This window comes from Carlito syrichta, unplaced genomic scaffold, assembly GCF_000164805.1.
Source record: "Carlito syrichta isolate Samal-C Ts95f unplaced genomic scaffold, Tarsius_syrichta-2.0.1 Scaffold304534, whole genome shotgun sequence".
Lineage (NCBI taxonomy): Eukaryota > Metazoa > Chordata > Mammalia > Primates > Tarsiidae > Carlito > Carlito syrichta.
Window position 1 is genome coordinate 330,550 of NW_007248630.1, and position 21,993 is coordinate 352,542.

The window sequence follows — 21,993 nt, forward strand, 5'->3', positions numbered from 1 at the left end:
AGGAGAAGGAATGATTCCGGAAATGAAGATATGACTCTCAAACCTAGAAATGATCAGGGAGATTTATTTAAAGTTAAATATTCTTCGTTCAGGAACCCAGTACAATACAGTTAACGGCGCCTGTGTTTTCTCCAAGATAATACACACAAACAGTTGCCTCCAAAGATAAATACCCGGCGCAGGAGAGTATTCTTGCTGTCCTTTAAGACACAGACGAAGGTGGGCTAGAAAGCGCTCACAACCTGAGAAAGTGCAAAAGACTCTACAAACCCAGTACCCAATTCCCTACCGGCCAGAACTCTTTCCTGTCATCCCTCACCATTCGTGACTCTGCAAGACACGGGGACTTAGACATACGTGCGGGAATGTCTGTGAAGAAGAGGGGCGAGCCGGGCGTGCGCTCTTCACATGTGCACCCTTGAATCTCCCTGTCTCATAGCTTGTGTTCATTCATGTGTATGCAGTGGTGGAATATTTGATCAAAGGTGAAATAGTTACACAGATCACTTATATTTTTAATGGACACACCTTGAAATAAAGTGTCCAAAAGCTGCAAGTGTGAAAATATTTTAAGTGCAGTCACTAGGTCTCTAACCCTTCCTACCCGTCCCTCCCCCATTACACTCCCCCCACCCCCCAAAAAAGGGAAGCTTGCAGCAGATTGTAGAAGGATTTGAGCCTGCAGCTAGAGAGAAGGGGATTAGGGCCAGAGCGGTGCAAGTTAAATTGTGCTGCATATAAAAAATGGGCGGATTGGTCTCCAGATCCAGAGGCTGGTACCACCTTCCTTTCTAAAATAAAATCTCTCTGGCATGAAGTCACCGCCTATTTCACATCCGGTTTGCCCTGGGACGTATTACTACTGTCTTGGTAAAGAGAAATCTTTTGTTGTATAGCTGCAGATTGGATATTGGGAAGCAAATTTGGGTGTGAAATCCTCAGCAAGAAGCACGCAGAGTCCATGATGGCTCAGACCGAGTGAGTGAGAGGCAGAGCGAGGACGCCCCTCTGCTCCGGCGCGCCCGGACTCGCGGACTCGCGCCGGCTTCAGGCTCTCCGCGATCTTCTCTCGCAGACTTTTCCCGAGTCTTGAGCGATCCTGTGCCCAGAGGGTGCCCGAGGTAAGTGCGGCTTCGGACCGCGATACACAGGGCTTTGACCGTGTCTTTGCCTAGCTGGAGACACAGGAATGCTATAGTGGGAAAAGAGAGGGGAGAGGGAGAGTGGAGCTACAGAGATGGAGGGAGGGAGGGAAGGAGAGAGAGGGAGAGAGAGGGAGGAGAGAGACAGGGGGAGAGAGAGAGAGAGAGAGAGAGAGAGAGAGAGAGAGAGAGAGAGAGCAAGAGCAGGACAAGAGCCTGATCCCATAGCAGGTAGAAACAACGAATGTTTTTCTTTCAGGGTGAAAACCGCAGCAATAGAAGACCATTGTTTTTTCTTTCCCTCTTTTCTTTCTTTCCCCCCTTTTCAGGCATATTTTAATCTATTCCGCGCGGTGGGAGGTGACATTTTTTTGGTCTTTTTTTTTTCCTAGTGGGAGCTAGGGTGAGTTGGGGAGGGGTGTTGGGGGCCATCGTCTAAAGTTGAGACTCTGGGACAGAAAACCTGTCTCACTGATCCTTCCTAGGGGAAGGCACTCTCTGGTCTGGCTGCAAAACCTCTTCTTCTCTCCTTTCCAGTGAACGCTGCTGAAATGCCCTCTGGTGTAGGGGTCTCTCCCATTCTGAATATGAAAACTCAACTTATTCTTTGATAGGGGTAGCATGGCATGGTGGTATTTGGAGTGCATGGGGTGTGTGTCTGGGGGAGGGGGAGGTTGAAGGTGGAAAGTGTTAAAGCAGTGGCTTAGCTTTTCTTTTAAACTATTATGTTTGTATTTGCAAGAAACTTTCTTACTCAACAACTGAAGTGCCATGATAGGTTTGTTTTTCTCTTTTTAAAATGTCAGTGGAGGGCAAAAAGCTATGGTGTCTTGCTTCTGGGTTTTGTTGTGTTTTGTTTACTCGTTCAAGAATTCCACCTTTTAGTGAAGATCAACGAAAATTAATAGGGCTAAAAGAAGTTGATTTTCTTTAATAGCAAGCGTTAAAGATTAATAAAGGAATACATTATAATTATGCAATTTAGATGCAATATTTTAACTTGATAATATTTATCCAAGATTTCTTGTCATATTCGACTTATATGTGTCAAAGTCAGTCACTAAATTAACTAAAAGCTATGATGAGGCTCACAGTTCCTATCTCTAGATCATTTCACTTTAAATATATTATGTTTCTTTGCTAGCATGCCTGTTTGTAATGGTTCTTACAGATTTAAATGATTCCCGAGAGTGTAGAAAGCATTTTGTAGATGTATTTAAAGACATACCACGTTAAACTATAGAGTGCCTAATGAAAAATAAGCTTAAAAAGATGTGCAATTAATTAACCACTCACCCTACTAAGAAGTATACATACTTTTAACATTCCTTATATTATGACTGGTATTAATTACAGCACATTAAAGTAAAATGTTAGCATCCTGCTCCTTATCCAGGTAGTGCCGTGAATTTCAGAAATTGACTCCACACATAGACTATACAAATTTTTAATTCTCTAAGCTTTCTGTACTCCTCCATTTCTCCAGCATCCCACTACCAACTCTAAATTCAACAATCAGATAGTGATTGATTGCACTTTACCTGAGAGGGAAAAAAAGATTCCCCTTATTCATGCAAGGCAAAGCACTCCAGCTTCCATCTGTTTGAGATGAAACATTTTCTAGCAGCAACCTGGCAGAATTTGAGAGGGCTTAAGAGATATGTGTGGGCATGTTTGTGTGCATTTGTGTGTGTGTGGTTTGTATGTGAGAGAGGATCAGCACATGGTTTGACTATAAATTCTGTTCTTCAGACTCACAGAAGCATTAGGGAGCACATTTCACAAGGCAGTTACAGGCACAGAATATAAGCACGACTCCAGCATGCAACAGTGTGTTTCCTGTGCTTTTTAAAAAGAGATAAATACAGTTGCTGCTGAAATTAAAGTACATTCAGAATTCAAAGATAAATCCAGTCAAGAGAGTATGCTAACTTGCCTCATCCTACACCTGAACATGTTCTTCCTGCCTAAAATTTTCAATGCACATTTCCTTTGTGTGAACTCAGTTCAGAAAGGTCAAAATATTCTGGGGATAAACAATAGGAAGAGAATAAATCAAACTATATTGTAAATGTAAAACCTAGAATAAAAAACAACTCACAGTTTTTATGTTGAGCAATACTGTCACCTGAAAGCATTTCAACTTATATTCTTTTACAGGAGAATAAGGACACTGATATAATTCTCAATGGAGAAATGGAAGGGAAAGTGGAGAATGGATGGTCCAGGTTTCCATTGCTTCCAATGAGGTGTCATATCCCAGTGAGGTCATTTCCTGACTTCAAAGCATTCATCTAAACTGCCTCAGTCAGCCCTAGTGGTTATAACCTGATGTTTCTTGCAAGAGACATTGATCTCTACTTATTCTACTTTTCAGCTGCTCAAGCCCGCGATGAAGAAAAGTCCAGGTCTGTCTGACTATCTTTGGGCCTGGACCCTCCTTCTGAGCACATTGACTGGAAGAAGGTGGGGGCACTTTGTTTTAAATCTGCATGAGATTTCTGTAACTTTTCATTTATTCCATCGGGGGAAGAAATTTGTTCTTGGATGCATTCATGACTAAGGGAATTCAAAAAACTTAACTGTAATAAAATTCCAGCTAAGAATAAAGAAGAGCAATAGAAAAAAAAACACTTTATTTGCAAGTTAGTTAAAATACACTTAACAAGAATTTGCTATGGAATGTATTAATTCAACATTTAAGTTTTAAATTGAACTTTCACTGGTCAGTTGTTATTGAACAAAACATGCAATTTTCTAATGCAGAGAAAAAGTTACACCAATTAATGTTCGCATACTGTGTAAAATGATTTTCCAACAAGAAAATTTTAAGCCAATTGTAAAATCAAACAGTAACTTGTGAATATATGAAAGTGGAAAGTTTAAAATAATATTTGTAATTTGAAAGTCATAAGTCTCTATAAATGCAAGTGCATATTATGTTTGGAAGCTATTGTCTATATAACCAAAAAAGGTGGAATATGCTAGACAAATATTTAATAACTAGGTAATTTAGGTAAAATCAAACTTCTCTAAGCATAACTTTTATGAAAATAAATTATAAAAATAAGATTAACTATATTCAAAATATTTTCTAATGATTCAGTCTAGCACACAAATTTATTATAGTAGCGACTATATAAATGGCCAAATATTTTAGATTCTTCTTTATTTGCTTTTATATTTTCTGTGTAGCCTATACTTGCAGTCCATAAGAAAGTCTTAGACATATTATAAACACATGAGTTCCTCCAAAATGTAATAGAAAGTGAACTCGCATGAGTTAAAGTAGTAAGATGAAATAGTCTGGAAAGATACATGCATTTAGAAGTTTTTTTTTTTAATTGAGAAGAAGTTGTTTGTTGGTATTTTTTGCTATTGTGTATGGTAAACACTAACTTCTAAATGAACAGGACATACATTATTGTCAAATACTCTTAATCTGAGAAGTTAAATCGTCTTTACTGCTTTAGAAAAATTATATGAAGTGTTACTATTGTAATGACCTGTAGATGGAGGTAGTGCACAGTGTTTTATTATATAGTAGTTCATATGGAATCAAAATCAGGTACTGTAACTGACATTCTTCTTCAAAATATCAGCTTAGGAAACACTGCATTGGCATGAGTGTTTAATACCAAATAAACATTCTTGATCTTTCTCCTAGGGTACTTATCTGGCAATTACAATTTGGCATAGTAAGTTAGAAATAAAGATGAATAAGATCCTGATTAGGAAATCACATCAAAGAAAGATTTGCAATCCAATTGGGATAGCAGGACTGGTTTTCTTGGGGAAAGGGCAGAGACTTATTTTGGCATTGTATTCCAATGCAAATAAATGGTAAACGTAACATTCATAAGATAAAACCAGGAGAAAAGCATTTCCTGAATTTTACATCAGCTGTATAAACATAGGGAGTGTAGATAAAGTTAACAGACATTCTATATTCAAAGGATTGTATAAACAGTGTAACTGTACTTTGTCATGTTACCCCATCTCATCTTTTCTCCCCTTCTTATTTTATTACTTTCATCCTTAGGGTTCTTGATCAGTCCATCCTCACAACTTAGGGTGTGCTAGCATCTCTTTTCAATTTTTATCAAGATGACCTTCCAGTATCCTTGAAAGATGCATGCTTGGCAGTTGGTTTTGTGACAATGAATTTTTATAAATAATTGCATTCAGAAAACTATTTTTGACTTACTGCTGTCATCCGTCAATGAGACATACTGGAAAACACAGAGCTCGTTGAAAATTTGATTTAAAAAAACAGCAAGATGCTTAATTTTGCCAAAAGAGGAAGCCCTCAATCTGCATGGCATAAATGTTGAATTTGTATAAATAAAAATTGTTTCATAGAGGCACATTTTATATATTTAATATTATGGATAACCTATAATTGAAACAGCTCTATTAAATTAAAACTGTATCAGAAAAATGGCAATTGCTTTTTGCCGATACAAAATTATTTACCTGCAAATCTGTTTGTTTTAGAAATTATGATTTTATTTTTTGCTGCTGTCAAATAAATGAATTGGTTTCAAATGTTACTTTTAAAAATATTTAAATAAACACACACGAGTGAAGCCAAAAACATATCATGTAAAAATTATTAAAGGGATAGATTTGTGGCAGTTTCTTAGTTTACAACCAATTTTTTTTCAAACTCAAGGTCACAGCTATCATTGAAATATATCAGTGAATGTGATCCATCCTAAGATAGAAAATGCTTCTCTCAAAGGATTTTGGAGTTGTCATGCTAATCATCACATAAAATGTGATTCAAGGAGTATAGATAGCAATAAGATTGATGTCAGAAATATACAACTTTTGAACTGCGCTCACTTTGTGGTTGAAAAGCAAAGACTAATAATGGTAAGGGATATGAGCTATATCCTCAACTAGTAGCATTTAAATAGGAGCAATGATTTCAATATAGAGAGAGGAAATAAAGTTTTAGGCTAAAAAAGTTTTAAAAGACTAGGTACTAGATTGAGCTTGCTTCTTAAACAACACACCAAAACTACACTATAGTTTAGTAAACTAAATTAATATGAATAAATAAATGATTATTATTGAATTGATCTTTTCCAAGTTTCTTTTACATCTAAGACATGAAATGACAAAAAAGACTAAATAGATGTTTGAATAGACACAGTTTTAAAATTGTCTCGTAAATCATATGAGAAATAGAAATCTGCATACTGATATAAAAATATAATCATCCTTAGAAATAAGTTTTATCTATGTTTCTCACCTGAATATCTTAAAAGAACATCAAAAAAACCAAAACACAGATCTATCAGAAATGAGTGAAGGAAGGCACATTAGTAGGCAAAAACTTAGGTGTTGGCTATACTTTAAATTAAAAACAAAACTATGAATTCTTTTGATAACTTTTCTTAATTTGGAAAGCAGTTTCCCAGATATTTTTTTAAAGAATGTATTAACATTCTTGCTTGCTCAGAGAAATGTGCATTACAACACAATATACATGTTGTGAATTTAAAACGTAAGGAGATAGAATTCATTTCCTGTAATTCTTCTGTCATATTAAAATAAAAAGCTTATCCTAAGTGAAGACAAATATGAGGAAATGGCATGAGATGAACTTGACATTTTTTTAATTTGAGGAAAATAATTTTAAAGTTAAGATACTCATGTCTTTAAAACAAATAAAATGAAAAACAATAAAATTAATATTAAATCAAAAGAAAAGTAAAAACATCTGGAAAAGGTTTTATTTGGAAAGATGTTTTAATAGAAATGTATAATTTATCCAGCGCTTCTCTTTATGCTTTTTTTCAGTTATGGGCAGACCTCACTGCAAGATGAACTTAAAGACAATACCACTGTCTTCACCAGGATTTTGGACAGACTCTTAGATGGTTATGACAACCGTCTGAGACCAGGATTGGGAGGTGGGTTGCGTTATTTGTATCTTTGTTTTAGAGAATAATAATAAATTTGTTATTATTACAATCTTTCTTTCCTTCTAAATGGTCAAGTAATAAGAATGGTAGCATATGGAAAATTCTATTTTTAATAGATCATCTATGTCAATTCAATTAACTATTGCAATTTTCTGCATATACCCATATGTAGTAAAAGGGAGATACAAACTTCTTATAATGGTATGAAGGAGTCATGGCTTGACAAACAAATATTTTCTGTGTAGTGATTTCATTATACAAAGAAAATGGGGATTATATTTCCTTTCCAAAACAAAAACCACGTTTACCTTACCTGACACTACTGTGTCTACGTTGATTCCCATTAGAATGTCTCTGATTCTATCACTTTAAACAATAATTTTGGAATATTACATGCTAATCTGTCCATTATTTTGTGATAGATTACTACCACATCTAAGTTAATAGTTGAATGAAGTAGATGGTGGTGTTTTTTTTAAAGCTATGCTTTTGAACTTATACCTTAATTTTCCATAATAAAATTATTTTTTGGCATATACACTAATTAATTATACTGATTGACTTCTACTTAGGGAGAACAATAGTACTTAATAAGACAATATGTATAATAATAAGAGTAAATAGTTCTAGAAATGGTGCACTTATTTGAACAATATTGAATAAGATAATCAAACTACCTTATTTGGTTAAACAAAGACTAATGACACCAAATCAAAATATTGATCTCAGAGTAAAACAAGTGAAGTAAGGAAATGAATTATCATTCAGAATCATACAGGAAATCAAGGTTAGAGTCTATGATCCTCAGCTATAGCTGATACTGTACCTTTCCCAAAGAATTCATAGAAACTATTCAATAACATTATATAAATATCAACTAAATGTCGATATTAAGAAAGCTTCCTCTTCATTGGTTAGACAGCACAGAGAAGCAAATAAGATAAAACTTAAATACTCAAACACTGGTGTTATGAGTCAATGGTAACATAGTTTTAGAGTCATTTAAAAATACTTTGACTCTCAAATGCCATTAGTGTCTCAGATGATTACGAAGAACTGCCCTATCAAAAACACAAGTCAAACTTATGTCAAAGGTCTTATCAGGTGTCTCTTCTAACCAATTTTAAACATTCATTTAAGGACCTATCATACAAATTTCTACAGGTTTAGGCTGTACTAAATTTTCATTTAAGTTCTTAGAAAAAAAGACCTTTAAGTCAAAATAGAGTAGTCACAAAATGGAGAAGACAATCTTATACATGATGTGCTAATATCTGTGTACATTTAAACATCTGAATTTGTTTCAAAAATGTGTTCTTGATTCATAAAATATACAATAAATTATAATAACTAGAGGAGGACTTACAAAATGAATAAGTAGGTTAATGATATAGTTTTTAAAAAGCAAGACTTCAAAATATTAATTGGAATATTAATATTCCTTTACTGAATATTCTTTCTGTTTTATGATATAATTCCTTACAACATCACTAGTATCTTATAGCAGATCTAAAATCTTCTCTTCATCATAAATTAGAAAAAATTACTTAATATTTTAATATGTGAATATGCATATCCTTTGAAAGATCTGTGCATGTTCAGTTTGTTAAATAATTTTACACACATACATACACAAAAACACACTTTCTTTAATGATCAGCTACATAGCCGTATTGTTGTTCAGAGTACAGGTAACAAAGTATACTGCTCATTTCTATTTAATTGCATAAAAGCACTACTTAATAAATGTATATATTAACACTTTAATTAAAAATAGTTTATGCAGAAATTATTTTAACTAATGCTCATATGCACGTCTAGACCACTGATAACCATGGACCTTGAGGATATATAAATTAGACTAAAAGCTAAATTTCAAAACTTGAGATACTGGTGGATTTACTTACAGAAATAACTACATTAATTCATATTGAAACACTACTATTTTTGTAGAATCTATTTTTATTATATATTTAATCCCAGAAAAATGAAAAACTCCACACACATTTAAAGAGCAGAAATAGTACTTGGGCAAATATAGGCAAGACATCTTCTGTTTACTTGAAATGAATATAACATACTTTATAATAGAAAATTCCAGGACTTGGCAAAATTAAAACAGTAGATGTGTTTTAATTTTTACTGAAGATGATTTTCTGATTCCTGGTAACACTGATTTTAATGGTGTGATAGACATTAAAAGAAACAGGAAGTAGCTCAAATATTTTTGATTTTACTTTTAGGTATCTTACTGGAATGTAGTATAAGTAAATGTGATAGATTTGAGATTTATGAAAAAGCTTTAATACTAACTAAACTTTATTTTGTATATTATATTTTTGGAGTGAAAATTTTAATTCTTAAGGGATAAAATGGCAAGTGTGTATTACGTCTATCTACAGAGTCATTAATATTTTAAAATACATTTTAAGAATGCCTCTCTGTCATTAGAGAATAGCTGAGAAAGCTAAATAGAGTTTTAAGACATTTAAAAAAACAATTAGCTATGAAATTAGAGAAACATCTTAGCACCAGATTGCTGGTTGCTATAAACTGAAATTATCTTGAATTTTTATTGTAGATTTAAAGTATTTAATTTCATTCTTTTACTCAAATTTCAGGTAATTGAAGTATGACAGAATTTTAGTAAATCTCAATTGCAAAACTGACCCTCCCCTCTTATATTTACATGAGCTATTTGCTTTCAGATGAAAGATCTATATATAAGGAAATACTTGAACGATTATCACTAGCTTATGAAGGAGTAAAAGTTTCTCTTAGTAAGTTCATCATCACAGCTAGCATAATTCCTTCTTATACAATAAAAAGGACCACTGACTTTATTATGACAAAAGTCAGTTTTTATAAAAGTAACAACATTGTACAAATGGCGACGCTATTTGGTTCTGAATGTCCTCCTAAACCACATAAATGTGACAAGCTGAGACCTCAGACTAATATAAAAAACTCTTGTATGTGCAAATTCATCATGACCTGTTTTTTTAGAAATACACACTGCATCAGACAGTACAGTTTTACTCTTTGGAGATATATGACTTAAGTTCTATAACTAGAAAACAAAATATATAATTGGGTTGATACAGATGATAGAAATAAATCTGAAAATATTGTAACATTATTTAAAAAGACTACCTTCTCGGGGTCAAGAACAATTCTGAGAAAGTGAAAATAAAAGGATGACATAAAGAGAGATTTCCTGGAAGAAGTTTTTTTTTAAGGAAGAAGAGCTAAAAAGGATTAGAATATGTAAAAATTCTAAAAATGTAGTATACTCTATTCAGGATCATAAAGAGAAAATAAGTTGCCTATGTTCTTCGTTTAAAAAAAAAATTAAAAACAAAATAATGGGGGCAACCCTTTTGGGTCTCCTCCCACAGTGGGAGGTTTTCTGTCCTCTCAATAAATCCTGTTTTCTCAAAACAAAAACAAAATAATGAAGAAAATTTTACATCGATTTAAAATAATCAGAATCCAGAAAATACAAATCAAAATTATCAGTAATCATTAAATTCATTCTTATCTGTAACCTCTTTGTTTGGTGGCAAGATGTGGGGTGCTGCTTCTTCCCTGTAACTATGGCTGAACAATGTTTTTGAGAGAACTTTTACCCAAAGCATGGTCAATATACAAGAATAAACTACTTGGGAAATAAAACAAAAGTCAGAAAAAGGGGAATATAAGAAAGAAAAGGTTAACAATAAAAAAATGGAAAGAGAATTGAAAATAAAGAGAGAAAACAAAGGGATGTGAGAGGGATTGAGAAGGTAAAGGATAAGGACAGAGGGGAAACAGTAAGGGAGAGAAATCTTATGAACCTGAGAAGACTCCAGCGACCTCGATTAATCAAGATAGTTCTTTTTACTTTAAATTGGGTAGAAACCAAAAGTTTTTGGAAGAAATTAATTTTCCCAAGTTATCTCCTAATTGCTGTATTAAAATAAATGAAGGAAACCTGAATGTTCTTCTCCCTAAAATACTAAATAATGCTCCAACTGAATTGCATTCATATAGGAGAGTTTTCAATCACTTTCATACTAGCTTTGCCTGTACTCTGCGAGTGTGGCAGAAATAACCCATACACAAAGATCCAAAACTTAATTTGGAAGGGCAGATTTTTATGCACAATTCATGTCCTTCTAGTGATATGAGTATCTTTCTCTTCCCTTTTGTTCCATCTTATATCCAGATTACACTTTATTTATGATATGACAAAATCTTATGGTGAGCCAGGTTGACATATTGTTTACTGTTCAGGTAATATCACCAAGATAAGGGTTTCTCCTTTCTCCTGTCTGCAGGCTTGCTCTCTCCTATCTAGTTTACAAAACACATTTTATTCTATAAACAAATTCATTTCACTCCTTGGAAAACAAATCTGAGGAAATCCTTCTTCAACTGGAACACAAACAGGATAGAGCTGAAGGAATGATATTTTGAAGTGATTGTAGATTAAAAAGAACTTTTCACCCTTGCTCTCCCCATAGTTCCTGGAAATATTGTTATGATTTCTAAATTCAGTCTTGAATTTAATCTCAATAAATAATGTACAAGATGATTAATGCCTGTCAGATATTTTGTCATCAGACCATATAGATAAGGACAGCAAAGGAAAGAGATATGAATGTGCGCTCCTAATATGACAAACCCAGATAGGGAGGTGGAGAAATAGATGATTGGCAAATAAGCTTGTAGGTGGAGAACTGACTTTATCTTTATATCTGCTACACAATTGATAAATATTTGGTTAAAGTTTTCTTCATTTTCCTGTAAATATTTTAGATTTGAAATTTTTGGTTGTTAGAGTTTTTCTGTTTTGTTTTTGATTTTTTTTAATTGAGAGCATCAGTTAGAAGGGCATTTGTAACTGTAGCTTTCTCTTGAGGCATTTGAACACTAATACATTATTTTAAAAAGCATTTATATCTCAAAGCAGACTTTCTCGTTATCATAATAATTTTCCCAATCTTGGATTATTTATGCCTGTATAAAACGTTTAAGACTAACCTTTCACCTAATTTTTGCAAGGTATCTTAGCATTTAGATATAAAAATTGCCAACTCCTAAAGCAAGGCAATTGAGTTTGAAATTCCCTGCAGCTTCTTAAAGAATTAGCTTGGATTTGGGTTTGTATTTTTTTACATAAATTTTTTTAAGTAGAAAATTGAGAGGACTCTAAAAGGAGCAAATTTATTTTGTGAAATTTTGTGCAACTTGGTAAAGTTTAGGTGACTAAAGGTTAGGAAAGGCAGTATAGTTTACAACTTTCAAAAATTCAACTTTGATCTATTCAAGATTATAAGATGCCTGATAGTCATATGATCTTTTTTACACCATGTGATATTGAGACCAGAGAGAAACATTTTGTTCATATTCAAATAATGTTAAAACACATATTTTTATTTATATTAAAGGTCAGAATTTCAAAATTAGAGAGGATAAGGTATCTGTCATGATATGATGGCATTAGGTAAAATAAAAAATTCTAAATTACTGAAAATATTTTTTAAAAAACAGAAGTTTATGTTTATCCAATCCCTGTTTGTGGTTGTTGTTATAGTTACTTTACCAGAATATGCCCTTGAGTATATTCTACTCTCAAATTATCTCTTTTAAATATGCTGCAGCTTTATCTGTTGCTTTTAATGCAAGGTATGGAGCAGATGCTCAGTCTTTGGCATAAAGTGACATATTTCCACAGAAATACTATATCTAGACATTCCATAACTCAGATTTTCAGAGAAAAGAAAGCTACCAAAAACCCAAGAGGAATTATTAAAATAAACAGACAGCCCCTTTTAGCTCCTGATGGCTGAGATTTCCAGACAGCTCATGGGGCAAACTTGTCTAATGAATCCAACCTCGATACCCAAAGGAATGTTCTAGGAAGTTTAGAAAACTCTCTATGCTTGTCTTTCCTGTTGTGAATATATCACCAACCTGATTGATTCCAAGAAATATCTGAGATAAAATTTATCCTATGCTCAAAATTTAAAGGCCATGATATTAGTGAACAGTGATAGTTTATTTTATTTATTTATTTATTTTTGCAGCTACTTTTTATATACTTTCCATTTCCCATTGAATTCTAGTTACTTTGTGGGATCTTTAACAAAATATTACTTATAGATTATAGGGATTTTTTTTCTGGAAGCAGCTGAATTCTATATTTGAAAAATAATGTCATATTCCTAAAATGAAAATCTCATTGTCAATTGCCACAGAATGCCATTTTTGGAAAACTTAAGAGAAAGAAAAAAATGTTGCTTTAGGTAAATCGGCAGGGAGCAGAAACATAGCCTAATCTAGGAGTATGCATTGATGTTTATATGGGAGCCCAGGATATGTTCAATTTCCAAGCAGGACCATTTTAAAGTAGGGTTTTCAGATAATTTTTATTATGATAATTAATATTAGTTTATTTAGTTGCCATGTAATATCTGCCTCTGTGTTTTAATAGACACAAATTAGCTTAAAGGAGGCAATAGACCAACTTCATAAGTTCTGAGTCCATGAAACTGGATCTAGTGAATAATTACTCTGAATTCTGCAGTAGACAGCATTTTCTTTACTTTCTTTTTTTTTTTTTCCCCTGAAAGCAGGATTTATTGAGAGGACAGAGAAGCTCCCACAGTGGGAGGGGACCTAAAGGGGTTGGCCATAAACAGCATTTTCAGTGAAAATATGGTCAATGCCAAATTTCTGTGATATGTATTACTAATAAAATATTATCTGCATTTCTTTAGTTTTCATTCCATCCTCCATTTTTTATTGCCGTCATTCTTACATTTCACTATTCATACAGCATCAGCTATCTTCTTAAACTGCAAGTAACATCATTTCCTTTAATTACCCAATGACTTTCTACTGCCTTAGAATAAAGGTCAACTGCTTATTGAAATCACTAGTCTCTTTTGGTGTGGCCCCACTTGTCTCTGGATTATCATTTTGTACCATGATCATCAGAATCACCAGGATCCAGATAAACTGAACTTTCTGTTTCTTTACCATAACACAATTCTCTCACCTCATTTATTTGCCAAGGCTTTTTCCTCTCCTTGAAGCCCTTCCCTGGATTTGTCAGTAATTTTTTCCCCATATTTAAAATTCCATTTCAAATTTTATATCTTCAAAGGATATTCATTCAGAGCGTTTATACTGATCTGAATTTATTTAGAGGAATTTGTGTGCTTATGTGTTTGTGCATAACTATACATGTAATTACATCCATTTCTTTCTATCTATCTATCTATCTATCTATCTATCTATCTATCTATCTATCTATCTATCTATCTAACTATGTTTTCCCTAAAACACTGTGAGGCATGCTACAATAAAACAGAAGCATTTGCAACTTTGTTTATCATTGTATTACTATTACCTAAAATAGTGCCTAACTGGTGCTTAGAAAATCCTCAATAAACATTTATTGACTGAGTTTATATGCCTAACAGATGCCTCTCAAGTGTTTTTGGCACCACAATCTTATTTGACCCTCACTTCAGTGCTATGTAGTCAAGTGTACAGGTATTATTTCTTCATTCAAAAAGTGAGAAAAAAAATCTCAGAGAGATTAAAGGATTGTACCTAAAATTATACAGCTTGTTCTCGAGGAAAATCAGAGTTTAAATCGGAGTGTTTAGACTCTTAATCCTATGTGCTTACTACTTACTTTACTAACCTGCTTTTCTCATTTCTGCCTCCTGCACTAATCGTCTTTTTGAATTATCACTTCAAAACATCTGTTATTTCAATACTTATCAGTAGGATATTAACATTATAGAAAATTCCCAGTAAAAACAGAATAACTACTGTCTGGCATTTAGAGTATATAATATAGTTGTTGTATACATGTTTATACATATGCATGTGTGGATATATGTAGACAATGTGTAGGGTGTCCTTATTTAAGGAGCATGTTTAGTGGACTTATTTATCATCAAATACTTCACTTATATTGATGTATTATTTTTAATTGTTCCCAAAAGTTTTAATAACAATCATTGTCATCATTATCATGATTTTATTTTATGTAACTTTATTTCATATATTTTTCTTGTTAACTTAAACATATGTATACATTCATCCTTAAAAAATTTTTTTTCACTCTCTTTTTTACATTTGAAATGGAGGGACAATTCTGAAGAATATATAATTGAAAAAATATTTGATTTATTGGTTCTTTGAACCAAGCAAGTTATTTTAATTGATTTCCTTTTTCAGATGATTTCCTAGTTACATAAGGAGTTCACTTATGTTAAGTTCTGGCTAGGTACATAGTAATTTTATCTGAACCTAGTTAGAAGTTCTTGATTCACACTGTATGCTCTTCAATAGAATACATTAAAGCATAAAAACATGTTAACTTTCTTTCTTGTGAGCCACAGAAATGCCTTGGGTATTTTCCAGTTATTTCTAAGAACACTTTAGAATCTGGTACTAAGTCAATACATTCTGGCATAAGGGCATATGGTTTAGATTTTAATGTTCAGTAGGTAATAAATATTCTTTGGGATCTCATTGTGGAGAGAAATTTTGATGACTAAATTTTCTTAGTTCTTGGGGGAAAAGAAAGTTCCTCAACAATTCCTGTAGATTTTAGCCAAAGCACATGCATATGAGCATATTTTTAATTTAAGCCTGATCCTGGGTCTAAAGAAGTCTTGATTTCAAATCACCATTTCTTTGCCAAACAACAACAACAACAGCACAGAGCTAACTATGCCACAATTTGCAATTTGACTGAAATGCATGTACTACAGTGCTCTATCTTGAGCCTTTGCAACTGGGATTATAAACCTTCTATCTTAAAGAAGAATGACATCCCATACCACTCAGGAAATTCCTGGTGAACTATAATGAAAGATATACTTTCAGTCAAAGGAAGCTATCTCTTGTCATTGAAAATGTACTTGACTGAGTGAGGATGATTTGAGGAAAATCATTTTAAGTATATATTTGAATAGATTGTGGATTGATGTGGTGGTGGCATTCCAGGAAATTTTTACTTTTTCATATCTTTCCGAGTTTTCTAAACTTATACTATGAAGATTTCTTTTCTTTTTTGAGTTGGAGTCTCACTCCGTCGCACAGACTGGAGTGCAGTGGCACACTCACGGCCACACCAGCGTTGACCTCGGGGGCTCCAGTAATTCTTCAGCCTCAGCCTTACAAGTTGCCGGAACTACAGGTGGCACTACCATGCCTGGTTCATTTTTTATTTATTGTAGAGACAAGATCTTGCCAAGTTCCTGAAACTGTGGACCCAGGCAATCCACTCCCTTTGACCTCCCAAAGTGCTAGATTTAGAGGCTGAGCCACTGAACCCGGCCATGAAGATTTTTTTTTTTACAAATATCATAATATATTCTATTGGCTTCAAGTTTATCCTAAAATTTTTGTAATGGCTTAGAGTAGCATTCTCAAGTAACTTTGAAAATCACAGGCGTAAACAGGTTAAGCATGTTTATTTAAAACGTTATTGCTTAGAAACATTAGGAAGTTATTACGTGAAACTTCCACAGGAGTAGATAATAAACAGAGTTTTCTAGTCATGGAAACTTTGTTCTACTGAACACTCACTAACAGCTGATAATAAACTAAAGAGAATTGTTTGGGTATATGGCAAGGGAGATATATTGGGAGAAAAAGCATAGAGAGTGGTTGTTCTTTTCAAATTATCCTATCTCCCCAAGTTCCAGATGGTATGCAGAATTTCATTCCACTCATCTTTCTCTTCTTACGCCTTTGGTCATCCCTTCTTCCACTTGGTAGTTGACTAGTCACTGCAATTTTCCAGTCAATCTTCAGTTTTTAGACATAAATTTTGCTATGTGAGGCTTAAGAATTGTGAGTTATGTTTAGGAGATAAAAAGAATAGAGAGCAAAAATTAGAAATTCTTTAAGGATACCTGAATGATTAGCACGTATGATGAAAAAGTCTTTCGAGACACCAGTGATATGAGGTCTTTTGGTTCAGGTACTTGCCTGGGAAAACTGCAATGGTGAGTTTTGGGAAATCTCAGCAGTAGATGGCTAGAAGAAGATAAGATGAAGTACCTGAAGATGATGAACTGCTATAGTCAATATGTTGAAGGGAAAAGATATATAAAATATGAAAGAAATATACTTTTAAAATGTGGTTATAATAATTGATGTAAGTTTGTTTCCATTTATGCCTAATGTCTAAGTGGCACAGTAACAATTATACTTGGCATAAATGTGTGTACACTTAATCATATTATATGTTCCATTTTATTGGTACAATAATACTTATAAATAGGCTTTTTAGTTTGTTTCTTATGTAGTATGGTTATCTATTAATAATCTAAAAACAGCAGAAAGAAATATCCCATATATTTGACAAGTGGATGATACCTCCCTTCTTCAGGGTTCTTTATCATGCTAGTTCATAAAAATTTGTGGTTCCTAAAACATCTGGTGAGCCATTTTTGTAAAGCTAGATATCTTGGAAAATTATCTTAAAGTACAGAAATTCTGCTCTCTCTCCATAAAGAATTATATAACTGTGATAAAGGGTTCCAGGAGAACTAATTCTCAGCTGCCAAATACATGCACGTTTGCAAAGATTAGTAGATACTTCCTAAATGAACATACATCTCAAAAATAAAAATAAAATTAGAATAAAAAATTTTGATTCCATACATGTTACTAGCTTCCATAAGATATTCACCATAAATCTTATGCTTTATAATCTGGAAAGAACCAAAATTGAACTTTGGAAACAAAGTGAGGTTGATTCAATGAATTAGAAAAAAGGTACAATAGGAGTGTATGGCAATATAAAGACTTATGTAGAAAGATAGTTTAGATATTAATTTGCATTGAACACAGTTTCAAGAGCATTTAATTATAAGAAATGTATCCACAAACAATAAAAAATAAAATTTTTTCAACAAGGAGCATATCTGGTACACAAAGAATTTTGGGTGAAAAGATGCCCAAACCTGTACTCTCTGTTGTCTTCTTTTGTATTTTTTTCATGATAATAAATGTATATCTTATTATATCAAAGAAAATCCAAAGCATAACTCCTTTGTTTGATTCAGAAAAAGGAAATACTGAAAGAGAAATTTTTAAAGTGGGCCCATTTAACATGATAAATTCTAGCTTTTGTGAACAGATAACATGGATTTTCTTTTTATTACTGTTTTTAATTGAAAGACATTCCTGAATTCTAATAAAATATAAGTTCTTGACAGAGTCTTAAGAAATAACAGATGTTTTAACTAAGAAAAAGAATTAGCTTGGTAAAAAACATGTTGAAAGAGTGAGTAATGGAAGGAAATGTGTATATTGAAGAAATGGCTGCTGGAAGGGATGAGAAAGAGGATATCTTAAGAGGAGTATAGTTAGGACAGCTGAGACTTTGTGCTGACAACTGTGCCTCTAATACTGCAGCATGTTAAAGTTAAGCTTGAAAGTGAGTTATAAAAATCTAGCTCACTTTTAAATTTTAAATTTTTCTAAATTTCAAGAGTTTTGGGGTTAAAGGGTTTTTGGTTACATGGACAAATTGTATAGTCATGAAGAAGTCTGGATTTAAGTGTACCTATTACCTCGTATTTTCTTTGTCACAAGCTATGTTCTCAGTCTGAACTTTTAAAAGGATAAATTCTACCAAAATTAGGCCCAAAATACCTATACAATAGCCATTTGTATACCTAACCCTGAATTGTACCCCACATCTTTAAAATAAAAATAATAAAAGAAAGGATAAATTCCAGGTAATTTTTTTGTCAAGGGACTCAACTAAGTATTTTGCAGTCAATTCAATTATGTTTTTCAAAAACCCAAACAAGAAACACTGTATTGGCTATTAAAGGAATATATCCAGTTTTAAGTTGTTTTATCAACTGCATTATGCATTATATGTAGCAGATAACATGACCTCCTTGAGAGAAATTTATGCTGAAAATATTAACTGTTCACAAGTGAATTGCTGAGGGAAAAAGGCTAACTCTTGATTTTCTAAGGAATTTATTGTTTTATAAGCTTAAAGGAATTTATAAAAGGTAGATCACCTTTTTAATATTTTATGCCAGAGATACAAATGCCCTGATAAGTGAAATGAACTGCTTGAGATACTGGACTGCTATTTTTCAGAGCTTAAAGTGAAAATTACAAAGTCATAATCCTCATTCTCACCCCTTTTTTATTTATTGGGGTGTAACAGTATTTCTTTGAAAATGTCTATATTGAATTGTCACAGAACTATAGTAAATATGCTTTACTGGTTAAATGAACTTTTTTCTGTGTCATATGTTCTTCTCATCCTCAAAACTGAAAGTACCTATAAAGATTATCATATTTTTCCAAGGAAGTAATTTGGATAATTCAGTTATGATTTAGCATAAGAAAGCAAACATTTATAAAATATACTCTTGAGTTCTTAAAGAAAGAGTTAATAAAACTTACCAAAGCATACTGTATACTTCCCAAGAGTAGTCTAAATATCTGGAGAATCTTCCAATCTGTGTAAAATTATTTCAGCTTAAGGCATACCCATGTGCTAACATATCATAATGTGAAGTGGTTTAGTATCATTTAGGCAAGTGTGTCCATTCTTGAAGAATTCAATAAGCAACAGCTGAGTTCTCTATAAAGTCTGCCTCCCAAGGTGGCATATTTAGGCTCTGTTCTCTGTTGAAAATATTAACTGTGAAATTTCATGTGTAAGCAGTAAATTATCAGGACTACACAGTGGACCAATTTTAGAAATAGCTAATCAAAGCCAATAAATTTCCCATTTGGGTGAGAGTATGTGGTGGTGAGATCTAATAAGAGCTGTTGATATACTCTCTCTGGCCCAATTTCCTGCTTCATCAGAGCGTGTAACCGAAGTGAAGACTGATATCTTCGTCACCAGTTTCGGACCTGTTTCAGACCATGATATGGTAAGTGACACTACATCTTTGATTTTCTTGGGGTATTTTTACATTTAACTTTTGAAAGAAAAATGTAAAGTATTTAGGGGAGTTACCAGAAAAGGCTTGGCTATATCTTTGCGTCTGTATGTGTTGTGATATAAATAATAAACAATATGTATAATATTTATATAATAGAACAATACTCACTTGTTTTCCAGATTAATCTTATTTCTACATTTATCAACCACTGTAGTTATCTTTTTTTTCCCCCATCCCTGAAATGGTGCTTTCCCTCAGTTTATAGCCTGAAAGCTATACAATATAAGTTGCTTTTCATTTTAATAAGGAGGCCATGTTGATTCAAGGATGCTAGGTTTTCATGTTATGGAATGGCCATAAACATTGTGATTTCCAAATTATTTTTGACTATAAAAGGAAAATGAATATAAAAGTTGAGTGAATTCTTGACTGAAATTAGACAGAGAAATAGTTCAAATTAAATACACCAGTGGGAAATGTTCTACTTTGTTGCAAAATGTATTCTTAAATTATTATCAAGAGTGGGAATAAAATGAATAGATACCTTTTCCTTTTTTTCCAACCCAATAAAATAGCATGAACTTCTCTTCTATCTAATGGGAGTAGGTAGAACTCTGCAGATATTATAAAATATTGCTGAACTCATAACAGCTGAGGTTGTTTATAAGCACAATATCATAGAGAGGCCATGAAGACATGCCATTATGAATGTCTTAAAGATATATTAATTGAATACTATTTTTAAAATGCATTTTGTTAGCACTATCTTAGTCTAAAAGTTCTTTAATTTCAAAGTAGCTCAGAGTGATTCAGAATAAAAATGATAGCAAAGACAAACTTAGGCCAGATTTCCACCAAATGTGGAAAATCGCAATACACTTACCTGATTAGAGTAAAAGCTCTGACAAGTCATGAGGCAAGGAAAATGGTTTAACCATATTTATTCTAGTGTTTTCCAATCATATTTGTCCAAAATGCTTTTTTATCATTTTTGTAATGGTACCTGTTAACATTCTGTAGAAGCAATATTCTGTGAAGTAAACATTGGAAATGCTGACTTAGGGATAATTAGATATTTTAGATCTTTGAAATGTACCAACTGGACAAATTAAAACCAGTAGAGTATATAAAAGACAATAGCCGGGCTCCATGGCTCAGCCTGTAATCCCGCGCCTTTGGGAGGCTGAGGTGAGTGAATTGCCTGAGCCCGTGGGTTCGAGACCTGCCTGGGCAGCGAGACCTCAAATCTACAATAAATAAAAAAATCAGCCGGGCGTGGTAGCGCATGCCTGTAATTCTGGCTACTTGGAAGGCTGAGGCGGAGGGATCGCCGGAGCCCAGAAGACTGAGGCTGCGGTGGCCGGGAGTGGCCACTGCACTCCAGTCTGGGCGACAGAGTGAGACTCCAACTCAAAAAAAAAAAAAAAAGACAATAGAGTGGTAGATAAAAATGCAGGTATCTGAATCAGATTGCCTGGGTTTTAATTCCAGCTCCTCCACCTAGAGAACTATATCTTGGGGTAGTTACCTGATATCTCTCTGGATCGCATGTTACAGAATGTGACTTATATCTCCTTCATGTATAAAGTTAGATTAATAATAATACCTCATAATGTTATTATAAATATTAAATAAATTAACAAATGAAAAGTGCTTAAAATCATTCTTGGCATGAAATAAGCACTTAGCCGGGCTCGATGGCTCAGCCTGTAATCCCGCGCCTTTGGGAGGCTGAGGTGAGTGGATTGCCTGAGCCCGCGGGTTCGAGACCCGCCTGGGCAGCGAGACCTCATCTCTACAATAAATCAAAAAATCAGCCGGGTGTGGTAGCGCATGCCTGTAATTCTGGCTACTCGGAAGGCTGAGGCGGAAGGATCGCCGGAGCCCAGCAGGTCGAGGCTGCGGTGGCCGGGAGCGGCCACTGCACTCCAGTCTGGGCGACAGAGTGAGACTCCAACTCAAAAAAAA

At 33.5% G+C, this 21,993-nt stretch overlaps 1 protein-coding gene across 3 annotated transcripts in view; it reads left to right on the plus strand.

The window, feature by feature from the left end:
* Nucleotides 1-378: 378 nt before the first annotated feature.
* The window catches only part of GABRA1 (gamma-aminobutyric acid type A receptor alpha1 subunit), a 58,907-nt gene continuing 37,292 nt past the window's right edge, over nucleotides 379-21,993 (plus strand). Inside the window, exons 1-5 of one of the 3 annotated variants that reach the window (XM_008060141.2) lie at nucleotides 379-485; nucleotides 897-1,121; nucleotides 3,520-3,608; nucleotides 6,954-7,066; nucleotides 19,946-20,013. In XM_008060141.2, the coding sequence (XP_008058332.1) occupies nucleotides 3,535-3,608; nucleotides 6,954-7,066; nucleotides 19,946-20,013 (255 nt within the window). In that variant the 5' untranslated portion in view covers nucleotides 379-485; nucleotides 897-1,121; nucleotides 3,520-3,534. The other 2 variants (XM_021713419.1, XM_008060142.2) reach the window with 2 other exon arrangements.